This window comes from Nilaparvata lugens, chromosome 6, assembly GCF_014356525.2.
Source record: "Nilaparvata lugens isolate BPH chromosome 6, ASM1435652v1, whole genome shotgun sequence".
NCBI classification, from domain to species: Eukaryota; Metazoa; Arthropoda; class Insecta; order Hemiptera; family Delphacidae; genus Nilaparvata; species Nilaparvata lugens.
In genome coordinates this window covers 57,695,922-57,709,254 of record NC_052509.1, presented here as the reverse complement: position 1 = coordinate 57,709,254, position 13,333 = coordinate 57,695,922, and the positions used below count along the sequence as shown (strand labels likewise).

Below are 13,333 nucleotides of genomic sequence, written 5' to 3'. Positions count from 1 at the left end.
TTTTATAATCAGAATTCTTAAAAATTGTATCCAGATTTATTTTTTACTCATAAATAAAACCGATCGTTCACTCTATGAACAGATATGTTGTGGAATTTCTCCATATGAAGGTGAAATAAGAACTATATTGTCAGTTCCACATAACTTATTTGAGCCAAACTTGAACTTCAAGGCATCATCTGCAGTGGTCTTCTTTGGTTAGCTGTCTAATTTAGTCTAGCCAGGCTAGCCAAAAAAGACCACTGAAGATGATATGCCTTAGTGCATTGAAACTTAAGTTTGGTTCAAATAAAAATGTGATGGAACTGACAATATCGTTTTTATATTTCACCTTAACTCATCGTTCTCGGTACGGTAACTTTCTATTGATCATTTTTTCGATAAAGTGGACCTTTGTATTCTAAGTTATAGACTTTTTACCATCCCAAGTCACGATCAGATTATTTTTGTACTAAGCTACCCTATAATTCTTCATATTGAATTGTTTTTATGGGATCAGTAGTTATCTCTTTTCTGTATAGGGCTACTTGTAATAAAAATAGAAAGAAAAATAAAAATCTCAGTTCCCTTTTTGAATTATTTGATCACAACATGTTTCGGATATTGATGCCATTTTCAAGTGATATGAAGTAAAAAAAGTAGTTAATTCAATTGAGACGTATTATTTACAATGTCTCTTTTATTCATTCATTTGTTTCAAACATCACTGAAATGAAAAACAGGCAAAAGCCAAAACTTCTCTTCTTGGATTTAGTTTATTGAATTGTTCAAAGTACCGGTATTTTAATCTCATGTTTTCCAATTTTTTAATACGATTATCCAGTCATATCTCACGATTATCCAATCCATATTATCCATTATCCATATACCTACCATGATATTAAATAGAAGAAAAATAGGTACCATATTACATACCGTACACTTGAGTGATGAATTTATTGACCCTGAGGCTATTGTGACAGTACTTGGGAAATTTTGTCTTCTGATCAAATATGATTTCATAGAATACCATTTGCAAATTTAAAATAAGCAGATACAATAATTAAGTAAGAAAATTACCGTATTTGAGTAGGTAATAAATTATTTATTCACCCTAGGAAGGGCTATTAAGAGAGTACATGGGAAAATCCAAAACCTTTGACTTCCAATCAAATTTCTCTTAAAATACAATTTACAAATTTAAAATAATTTAAGAAATGAACAGCGAGATATTTCAAGGATTATTCAAGGTTAAGAACATTAGTAATTTTATTACTGTACCTAGGCTCTTGACATAAATAAGTCTCAAGTTATAAAACCTGGTTAAGAATTGAAATAATTTGATTAAAAGTTGTAGCATTATAAACGTAAAATGATCACTTTGAATATCAGCTTGTTACAATTTCAAGGGTTCATTTTATTATACCATTTCATTCTCCACAATTAAATTTGAACAGATCGAATAATATAATGTGTTTTCAAAACTCCTCTTCAATATTGCCTCTTTGTAAATCATAATCAGTTATAAATCCTCTGTAGCAGTATCTGATGAGTATGGTGACAGCTATAGGGGTAGTGGGGGTAGTGGCTATCATTCACTATTGGTCGGTGTTGAAGCTGGGTGTTGAGCCTCTGATCGAAATTGAGAAGAATGGTCTGGCAAGTGAGCCCGCACCTGTCTTGGCCAACGAGAAGCTTCATCCTCAAGATGATGCGCAGATTGCACAGCCTGATCATCCACAGGTAAGTAATCGGAAACATTCACTAACCATATTTAGCCAATAAATAAATATAATAAACCATATTTAACCATAACCAATTTAGAATAGGAGGTACCTATAAATGTCAGTATCAGTTATAGCTACTAAGGCCCGATTTCACCAAATTTGCTTCAAACCAAGATTCCATAATTAGGTATTACTTGCTGCAAATAGTGTGTGTCACAGATGGGTAAATCAATTTTAAAATTATGATTTATATTATTATATGGTTTCACTCATTCTTGTTTGTGATTTTTCCTGATATTTTTGAACTTGTTTGAAACTGAAACTACATTGCTTTATTATCTACATCAACTTGAAAATATTCAATCAAAGGTCGACATAATAATAACAAACCCACATAATAAGCATGAATACATTGGAATATTGATCATGTACTCAAAAAATATTATTACTGGACAAATTAATTTCCATCCATAACGAAAAAATAAACATTTATAGTGATGTATCAGATAAGCTAAGGCTAAGCACACCTGAGGAGGCGCGGCTTGGTGATACAAGGTATTGATCTTATGTAGATCGCCTTATCACACCGTTCTACGCCATGCTCGATTCAGTAGGTGTGTGAATGCTTCCATTCAAACCAATAGGAAAGAAACACCTGGATGAAAAATGCCGCATCGCGCCTCCTCAGGTGTGCATCCAGCTAAAGTTTGTCATGAGATGCATTAGCTATTTGGCGGTACGAAGTTCGCCGGGCCAGCTAGTATATTATATCATTTGATAATAATTATTTACCTACAGTTGATAATTTGTCTCTAGATTTATGTCCTAGATTATTTGTCTCTGGTCGGTTTATGCTTGTTTGCAGGACAACGTAGTGATGGAAGACTGGGTGGGGCAGGTTGCACCCCCTGAGGACCTCCCCAACCGGGGGGTGGAGTTCCCCCCGCCCACCACCGACCGCCAGAGAGCGGTCGTTGGTGCGTTCATGCACGCATGGAACGGATATCGCAAGTTCGCCTGGGGTCACGATCATCTCAAGCCGGTGTCGGGCTCTTTCAAGGACTGGTTCCATCTCGGCCTCTCCATAACTGAATCTCTTGACACAATGTACATCATGGGTTTGAAAGAAGGTAATAAACCATAGTTGTTCGCAATTCTATTTCTATGATTATATTCAATTCTATCTCTTTCTTTATTAAAAGAAAAACAAAAAAAAAACAAAAACAAATAAACAATCAAAAATACATCCCACAAAGCAAATAAAATATTGTTTCCTAATTTCTAATATGTGTTCCCTATATGCTATCCTGTGTGGGGACACCTGAATATATATAATAAAAAATTAATATAAAAATAAAATATATAATGAAGTACATAATAATTGAATATGATATCGTATATTGAAATAAATCAATATGCCAATTTATAATCATTCCTGCACACATTCACAAATCTTTCTGTGTAGTTGAGAAGTTGATATTGTGGTAATTATTCATATTGAATGAAAAAGACTAAGAAATTGTCAAAAAACACAGATTTATTGATACTTATAGAAAGACCGGTTTCGGTTATCACACCATTGTCAATCTCTGATAAACTAAGAGTTTAATGGTGTAATAACCGAAACCGGCCTTTCTAACTATCAATAAATCTGTGGTTTTTTGTCTTTTTCATTCAACATACACAAAACTTAAAATTATATATGGTTGCTGTTTTATCTTATTATTTAGTTCTATTTAATTCATAGTTTGACGTTTAGTTTTTTTTTCTAAAGTGCTGATGTAATTAGACCATGAATGAATACGCGTTTTTGAAGAAAAGAGACAGAGATTGAAATTTAATACTGTCTTACTGTTTTTTTTGTTTTTTGACAATTTCTTAGTCTTTTTCATTCAATATGAATAATTACCACAATATCAACTTCTCAACTACACAAATCAAATCAAATCAAGTTTTATTCAATGATATCACTTACGTGACAAATTTCATTATGCAAATGATATTACAGATCATTGAATACAATACTGTTCGCTTAAGAAAAATCTTAACTGCAAACATGAGTGAAATACATTCAGAACTCAACTAAAAATGCTTATCTATAAACTCAAGTGAAAATATTTATCTTAATTAAATTTTATTATCTTAATATTCATCCCACTTACACACACACACACAACCACACACACACACACCCACACCCACACACCATATAGAAATCATAATTTATTTAAAAAAATTTTCAAAGAATTGAAACAAGTGACTGTCAAGGGTCATCTAAGAATGACAAAAAGCTCATTAATCTCAACCGGAGAATCAACCATAGGTGTAATTTAGATTTGAAAGATTTAAGATTATTTGAATTTTTAATCTCGACGGGCAGACTATTAAAAAATTTAGGACCCAAGAAAATGGAGCTCTTTTGAAAGAGAGTGCAATATGATCTGGGTGGAATTATTAACCCTCTAGTATTACCTCTTGTATTATAAGCAACATCCGCACCTCGATTGCCACTTAGCCTAAATAGCATGGAAAGAACTTTGAATACATATAAATGACGCAGAGGCAATATAGATGTATCTCTGAAAAGGGGGTAAGAGTGAGCACGTCTACTTTCACCACAGATAACTCAAATAAAAGCCTTCTGCAATATAATAATTGGCATAAAATGTGATACATATGTCGAGGACCAACAAGAAATATCATAACTCAACCTGGACTGTACAAATGCAAAATACATGTTCCGAATTATTTTATTTGGGAAAACATTTCTGATGTAATAAAACTTTCCTAGGAGAAGGAAGTATTTTTTTTTTCATTAACTCGTAATTCATACAAAATGTTAACAAAAGTATAACATAAAAAATTACATGTGAAGAAGATACTACTCACAAAAAGTACATTCTGAGTAAAGTACAGTATTTAGACCTATATTAATTTAGTAAAAAAAATCATTCAATTTCAATTTATTCCAGACAACTTATTTAACATAAGTATTTTAAGTCTAGTATGAGCTGGATGATAATGATGATGGTGCTAGAGATGAAGAGTGAGTTAGGGCCTACATTGCAACACTTATATCACTAATTAAATTTAACATAAGTATTCTAATAAGTCTAGTATGGGCTGGTTGATAATGATGATGATGGTGCTAGATATATTCGCGTTGTTTAGTTGTGATATGAATTTTTGAATTTCTCTTCCAAATGACTAATTTTCCTTGTTGTTACTGGAAGTGAATTGAATATTTTTATAGCTATGCATTTGAAATTACGTTTGGAATGTTCTAATCTTGGTTTGGGAGGTTTTATATCTCTATAGTGGAACTCAGATCACAAAGATAGCATCTGATAAACACTGGTTTGCTATATTTTTCTGTTTTATTAGAAGAAGCAGAAGCAGAAAGCTCTATCCCTTTCCTACTCCGCACCAAATATTGCCAAATTTTTTGTGGACTACTGTATGTAAAAATGAATGGTGATTACCAAAATATCCAATCTCAATATGAACATTTATAGCTTGATTGGGATAAATGGAACATTTATAGCTATACACTAAATGAGTTAATAGTCAATGATGAGTTTACAACTAATGATTAATTATCATTAGTTGATTGTTTAACGTTTAAACATTGTTTAACGATTAAACAACAATGATTAGTTTACAACTAATGAGTTAATTGTCTTCTATACACTAAATGAGTATAAATGGAACCTTTATAGCTTAATATCCAATCTCAATATGAACATTTATAGCTTGATTGAATCATAAAACAATATAATTTCCTTGACGAAATAAAATAGGCCTATATATTTGGTATACTACTTAATCATAAATTGAAATTCATGATTGAATCATGTAAAAAGCTATTTGAGGTAGAATTCATAATTATTATCAGCAATAATTGATATTAGGTCAGAATCGCTGAGATAACTCGAAACACAGCTTTCTATCGAAGAAAGCGGTAAAAAAGAAGTGGCAGCAACTGATCTCTATTATTCCAACTGTCTTTAAAACTGAAGAGCCCGTGGCTTTTGTAATGATTATTGATTATTCACACCTCATCAGTGAAACGAAGTAAAATTCTTATATACCTTCAGAAAATGTAAAAGTAACTCTGTACTCCGAAACCGGAAAACTACAACAAATTCAGTTTTGCAGTAGCCTACATAAGTATTCCATATGGTGGAGAACATTTATGGCGTTAGGACTCCATCATAGCATTGTTAAATTCAGATTAATAAAAACAATATAAAAACATGTAGTACCCTTTTTATTTAAAACATTTCAACAACAATTTTGAATTGTTTCAATGTTTTAAAATGTTCTAAATAAAAAGAGTACTACATGTTTTTATATTGTTTATAGAAACATACATGTTTTATATTGTTTATAAAAACATGACGTATGGTACCCTTATTTAAAACATTTCAACAACAATTTTCAACATTGTTGAAATGTTCTAAAGTTTCAAAATGTTTTAAATAAGCAGGGTTACTACATGTTTTTATATTGTTTTTATTAATTTTAATGAAGTAGCCCATATAAGTGAAGTGATTCTATTAAATTCATATCTGTTTTGTTTGTCCCAGAATTTGAAGAAGCAAAAGGGTGGGTTCGAGATAGCCTCAAGTTCAACACCTACCATGAAGTCAACCTATTTGAAGTTACCATACGCGTTCTTGGTGGACTCTTGAGTGCTTACCATCTATCTGGCGACCGAATGTTTCTTGACAAAGCTGTAAATAGTTTTCCAATCCCATCATAAAGTGCCATAAGGACTAGATAATATTGAATGAAAAAGACTAAGAAATTGTCAAAAAATCTGTGGTTTTTGACAATTTCTTAGTCTTTTTCATTCAACATGGATATATAATTACCACAATATCAACTTCTCAACTATACACAAAAAGTGGAACTAGATAAATAGATAAGCTACTGTAGCTCGATACTGTATCGCTATTATATTCCTGTGAATTTTGACCGTATCGCTATTTGTAAATTAATTGTATCATATTTTGATACTGTATCAAATTCAAATTCAATTTTATTAAGCCAAAACACTTTACAACTGGCCATGTCAACAGGTATTGAAAAATACATGAAATAAATAAATAGAATAACAGAAGCTTATAAAAATATTGCACATCACATAAATTATAACATTCTTCTACACTTTACATACAAAAACTAACTGTAATTTTACAGTTGAACAAATTATAACACCCTATCATTTAAAAACTTTTCAACACTATAATATGCCTTGTCAACCAGAAATGCATACAAATCTCTCTTAAAATTAGGCCTACTTGACTTTGACAAATTTTTAGGCAGCTTGCTGAAAAGTTGCAAGCCATAAAAAATCGAACTCTTATCTGAAAATTTTAATCTATGATGTTCAATGAATGGATTACTACTGCCACGTGTAAAATATTTATGAACATCTGAATTCTGTTTTAAGGTACCAATTCTATCTGCAGTGAAAAGTAGGACGCGATAGATATAAATGGATGGTAGAGTGAGCAGCCTAAGATCTCTAAAAGTGCTTCTGTTATCTGCATGAATGATTATTTTCTAAATTTGCTAAAAATCTTACTGCCCACTTTTGCAGAACAAATAATCTCTGAATGTTTTTTATACTTGTTGCACCCCAAAGCTCAACAGAATACACCAAATGAGTATTAATAAGCGAGAAGTAAACACTTCTAGCTATACTACTGTTTACAAGTCTTGCAATAGGCTATATCTTAATACAAAAATGCCTTTGCTCATTTTATTAGCCACCTTATCAACATGCTCATCGTTCCAAGATAATTTGTCATCCACTGTCAAACCAAGCAAATTGACCACACTTGCGCTCTCAATCATGCTATCGCTATCATTTATTGTGATTGCTGGTTCAAAAGGATATTTCTTTTTTAAGTTGAATTGAATAGCCTGGCTCTTATCAGAATTAACAGATAGTGAGCAGTTATTGAAATACTGTACAACCTCATTAGTGGATATATTAGCAACTAACTCCAGCTGTTGAATACTGTTGTTGTAGAATAACAAGGTTTGTGTCGTCTGCATACAATGTTATATCAAAATTTTTTGCAACTGAAAGCTGCAAATCGTTAATATATAAAACGAAGAGAAGAGGACCCAGAATAGAACCCTGAGGTACACCCCTAGTCACGCTTAATTTCCTTGAAATTCCAAGTCGGCCATCAGTGCAAACACTCACATACTGCAATCTATTTGTCATGTAAGAATCAATTAATTTCCCCATGAGACCTCTGATTCCAAGCAGATGCAGTTTTTCCAAAAGAATCTTTTTATCTACACTATCAAAAGCTTTAGAAAGGTCAAACAGCACCCCCATAGTGAAATTTCCTTTGTCAACCTCCTGAATGACTCTTTCAATGAAAGTGACTGCGGCTGTGATTGTTGACTTATTTTTTATAAACCCATTTTGACATTCACTCAATAATTTGAATTTCTGAAGATAGTTTATGATCTTGTTATATATAATCTTTTCAAAAATCTTTGATAAGACAGGCAAAACAGATATAGGCCTATGTTAATCATATTTGCTTGATCACACCTTTCTTAAATATAGGTACCGTATTACCTTGGCGATTTTCAAAGAATCAGGGAAGACTCCTGCTTGGAAAGCGCTATTCACTATGAAAACGAGAGGCTCAGCAATTACATCACAAAATTTTTTAAGGACTTTATTAGAAATGCTGTCATAGCCAACACTATCTTTTTGCTTCAAGCTTTTTATCACTTGCATAACTTCTGTTACATTTGTTGGACTTAGAAAGAAGCTTGCTAATCTATTTTTCACAGTTGGTGGTTGTGTATTATTTTGTATAGGCCTACCACTAGACTTTGGAACGGGAGCAATGGAAATGAAATATCTATTGAGAACATCTGCAATATCCTTTGACTCAGACACATTCCTATTATTCACTTCCAGAACTATGTCCTTCATCAATGTATTTTTCCTCCTCTAAATTTATTTATTATGTTCCAACTAGTTTTAGACTCATTATTTGAACTTGAAATAATATTAGCATAGTGCTGTTTCTTTGCCTCAATAACCTTATTGACATATTGCCTTAACACGCTTTAATAAATCCTCATCTACAACCAACCCCTCCTTGATCCTAAAAATCTTGACAAGTCTATAAGCGCTCTTAGCTGCTGAATCTCAGGATTTATCGACTGAAGTCTCATCCTAAACATCCTATTTTCATTTCTCTTACTGCATTTTCTCTTTTTTTATTGGTGGACACTGAACACCAATATGATGCAATAGGCAACTGTGAAAGGAATCAAATTGTTGGTTCACATCAGACTTTTCATATAGAGAGGACCACGTTTCTCTACTAAGAGCTGCTTTCAGATTGTTCAAATTTGAATTGGAGAAATTATAAGGAAATGCTGGACCAGCCTGATCATCCTTCTTATCAGCTCTTCCCGAATCAAGATCAACAGTGGTGGAGAACACTTGAGCTGAATGATCTGACAAAAAAGTATGCAGAACCGCTGACTTACAATTATCCTCAAAAATGTTGGTCATTACATTATCTATCGCTGTTCTGGAGCCAGGTCTAATTCTTGTTGGCTCTGATATTGTATAACGTAAACCAAACTGATCCAAGATGATAACCAAATTTCTGTAAACTGGGGTATTTTTTAAGACATCAATATTATAATCGCCAGCTAAAATAATGTTATTTTTCAACCTCTCTGTTATCGGTTAAATTAAGCATGAGAATCTGTCGAAAAACAAGTCAATATCTCCATTAGGTGGTCGATATACTCCACAGCTTGAATTTATTGACAATTTGTCTCTAGATTTGTCCTTGTCTCTGGTTTATTTGTCCCTACAGGTAAGATTGTTGAATCACAATTCATTTCCAATTATGGTAAAAAACTTTAGGTACCTACCATGTAATTATCTATAATATACTACCAAAATTCCATTTTTCATCAATCAGGTATGTTTGTAGTTGACTATACTGTTTCAATGTGATTTGATTCTTTCTCATTTATTTCTTGATTGATTAGTAGAATTTCGGGAATGAAATAGTCAGGGCTAATCCTGTTTTTCTACCCCCAATCATTCTATGATTAAGTTATCATTGGTTAATGAATACCTAACTAACAAAAACTTGATAGCTTCATAGATTTTGTTATCAATAGGTTTGTAATGAACTGTGCTACATGTACTGTGAGCTTTTCGTATAATGATGAGCATCAACAGCAAAAACTTTTCGAACAGTAATTCGGCCTATATGGAAACAGAAGGCCATAGATTTGATCAAAGTAAAGATCTTGATATTTATACTTGAATAATCTCATTAGGTAGATAGATTACTTTTTATAAGCTACTGACAATCTTTCTTTTATTGATTGATTCATACATCATCAAAAAGATAGGGAGAGAAAATATAAGGTAACCTTGTGCTATTCTTCTCCCAAATTTAGATAAGGTTACACATAGTCCAAAATAGGTTATTTTGTAGCTGTCCACTTCACAAAATTTTCAGTCCATAATCATTTTTACAAAGTATATTTTTAAATTTAGATGCTTCAAAACCAAACATATAGAAGAAATATTTTACATTATAATCACTAGGTATTATGACATGTATGGTTTTGTCAGATAACTCTATTGAAAATTAACTTAATTGAAATCAAATTGAACTGTTGGTAGTAAAGATTTGAAAAGAAGACAGTCTCTGGCATAAGCCTGTTGTGCCTCCTCATATATAAGAGTAATAATCAAACACCAAACACTTGTTAGAAACATTTGTTACATTTCTTATAATTTAGTTTTTTGTTTTGGTCCTTCAAATTATTATTTATTCAATATGTGAATATTTCCTATTTTAGTGATAATAATGTGAATAATTTTTTTTTGTTTGGTTTCGAAGCATCTAAATTTAAAATACTACTTTGTGGAAATAATTAAGGACTGAAAATCCTGTGAAGTGAACAACAAGAGAACCTATATCGGACTATGTGTAAGCTTATCTAAATTTGGGAGAGGAATAGCACAAGGTTACCTTATTTTTTCTCTCCCTATCAGTTTAATGATTCACTTATTATATGAATCAATGAAGAATAAATAAATTTACATTTGAAATTTGATTAGATAAATACTTTAGTCTGTAGAGCAATGGAACTTTTCAATTCAGATCTTCAGACTATTTCAGAATAAAAATTAAATTTATTTCCATTTTCACACAATATAACTTAGCCTACATGTTACAATAGCCTATATAATAAAAAATAAGCTTAAACTTGGAAAATGCTATCACATATCCATTCATTCAATATATTTCATTATTTTTACAATGAGCTAGAATATATTTCTTTAGGTACGTACCTACTATGTCACTTATCTTGGATTTAACATAAAATAAGCAGTCTCCAAATTGTACTCAGGTTGCTCTGTAGTATACATTTATTGTATCTTCTCATAATGTTAGGGAAATAAAAAGATTGCCTGAAATGAATAAGATAAAATAATATTGGAACTCGACTGAGTCACTGTCAATGTTGTAGAACCATTTCATAATGGAAATACTTTGTGAAAATACTTGAGGACTGAAAATGTTGTGAATTGAAGAACTACAAGACTCAACATATTTCGGACTATGTGCTATCTAAATTTGGGAGAGGAATAGCACAAGATTACCTTATTTTTCCTCTCCCTATCATTTTGATAATGTACTTATTTGTCATACATGACATCAAAACCCATTCAATTTTTGAAATATTATTCTGTGAATTGGAAATCTGGTCGTGGATTTTATTATTAAATGTAATATTGATGGAGCGAGAAGATCTCCAATGTACAAAGATGAAACGTGCGTTTTATCACGTTTTGTGAAGGCAATATTATGGTTTTTAGCTCCATTCTATACAAACAAGAGTGAAATGACTTTTGGTCTGTGAATCAAGGCTGCATGAGTTTTTCACATAAATAGATTTTGAATTTTTCTTTTGAGGCCCGTATTCTTTGAACCGTTTTTGAAGTTAGTTGAGTTGAGGCATTGGTTACCTGAAGGATTCTGTCTTGAGAATTCAATTATTATAGGCTGTCACAGTTCGGGCAGTTTGAAACAACATAATTGTGTTTTCAGGATTTGAATCTTGTAGGGAAAGCTGGTGTTTTTGATTCAATCAGCTGACAGAAGTTTTTTCTATATTTTTTATTTAAAAGTCGGGAGTGGTTTAATTGGACCTTGAGGATCAGGCCGAGGGACATTTCTCAAGGTAAAGTGAGATAATAGTTAATTGTACTTTTTTTATTTTTCAGACCCATAATTCTAAATAATAATTTTGTTTTTTTATAAAAAAAACTGAACGACCACAGATCAGCTAAGCGAGTAGCCCTTAAATTATTATCTGATTATTATAATAAGAAATTTTGATTGTGTTGATTATAGTTGTAATCTTTCCTTTATCTCAATTGCATTTGTTTTCCGTTTCACACCGTTTCATATTGGAATATTCGTATTAAATAAATAATTTCTGATGTTAAATAAAAACCGAAAGCTATATAGTTTTTCTCTTCTTCACACCATACGATTACATATTTGTAATCGTGAAGGCATTAGCTTACATATAGTTATTGAGAAAGTGCCACCGTCTCATCTACTTTACAACTTATTTTATAAATGAATAAAGATTAAATAAAAACACACATAAAATAAGCTTGAAAATGTGACCTGAGTGGTCACGAAACCATATGGTCTTGTGTCTTGTATCAAATAAAACTGTAAAATTTGACGATATCTGTGTGAATTTATTTCAATATTGGAACTTTTATCCGGCTTCTTGGTTTTGATTTGCAGACCGACCTGGGTGAGCGACTGCTGCTCGGCTTTACGGAATCACCGTCACCCATTCCCTACACTGACATCAACCTGTCTTTACGGTCGGCCCACTCGCCCAATAGATGGACTCCTGGCTGCAGCACCGCTGACGTCACCACTCTCCAGCTGGAGTTCAGAGATCTCAGTCGATCCACGCACCAGTCTAAGTTCGAGGTAATCTTTATAATGTCTGCATTATTATACTCTGTGAACTAGTGTCTCTTCTCTGTATAGGGCTACTTGTAATATAAATAAAAATAAAATTGGTGTCATTAGACACCAATAACCCCATTTTTTTTATAGAATCGTGCAAATTTAAATCCAAAATTTACAGTCCTACAGTTCATAAAATCATATGAATACACTAACATATGCATCTTCATATTAATACTAGAATCTTCCAGCAGTATTTATTTATTTACTCCATATCATTGAATAGACTTGAAACTTTAATTAAAATGGATTTTTGACAACGTTTTAAGTCTATTCAATTATGGAAAAGTCCCACAACATCAACATTCACGCTACAAAATTAATTAAAGATACTTCATATCACTTGAAAATAGCATAAATGTTGAAACATGTTGTTGACCAAACGTAGTGGGGTCTATGTTTCAACTCGATTTGATTTGCTCGATTGTCTGTCTGTATGTAACGCGATTACAGCCGAACGCGTTGATAGAATTCGATGAGATTTGGCAGGAATATTCCTTTTTCAACTGCGTGTCGATGTAAACACAAGGTTTTTTG

The 13,333-nt window shown here is 32.1% G+C and overlaps 1 protein-coding gene across 4 annotated transcripts in view; it reads left to right on the top strand.

The window, feature by feature from the left end:
* The window catches only part of LOC111052078 (endoplasmic reticulum mannosyl-oligosaccharide 1,2-alpha-mannosidase), a 70,472-nt gene that overhangs the window by 39,694 nt on the left and 17,445 nt on the right, over positions 1-13,333 (top strand). The window contains exons 2-5 of one of the 4 annotated variants that reach the window (XM_039431531.1): positions 1,522-1,722; positions 2,572-2,836; positions 6,296-6,444; positions 12,563-12,757. The exons of 1 other annotated variant lie outside the window; for it this stretch is intronic. In XM_039431531.1, the coding sequence (XP_039287465.1) occupies positions 1,522-1,722; positions 2,572-2,836; positions 6,296-6,444; positions 12,563-12,757 (810 nt within the window). Of the gene's footprint in view, positions 1-1,518; positions 1,723-2,571; positions 2,837-6,295; positions 6,445-12,562; positions 12,758-13,333 lie in introns of all 4 variants that reach the window. 2 more of the 4 variants (XM_039431530.1, XM_039431532.1) reach the window with 2 other exon arrangements.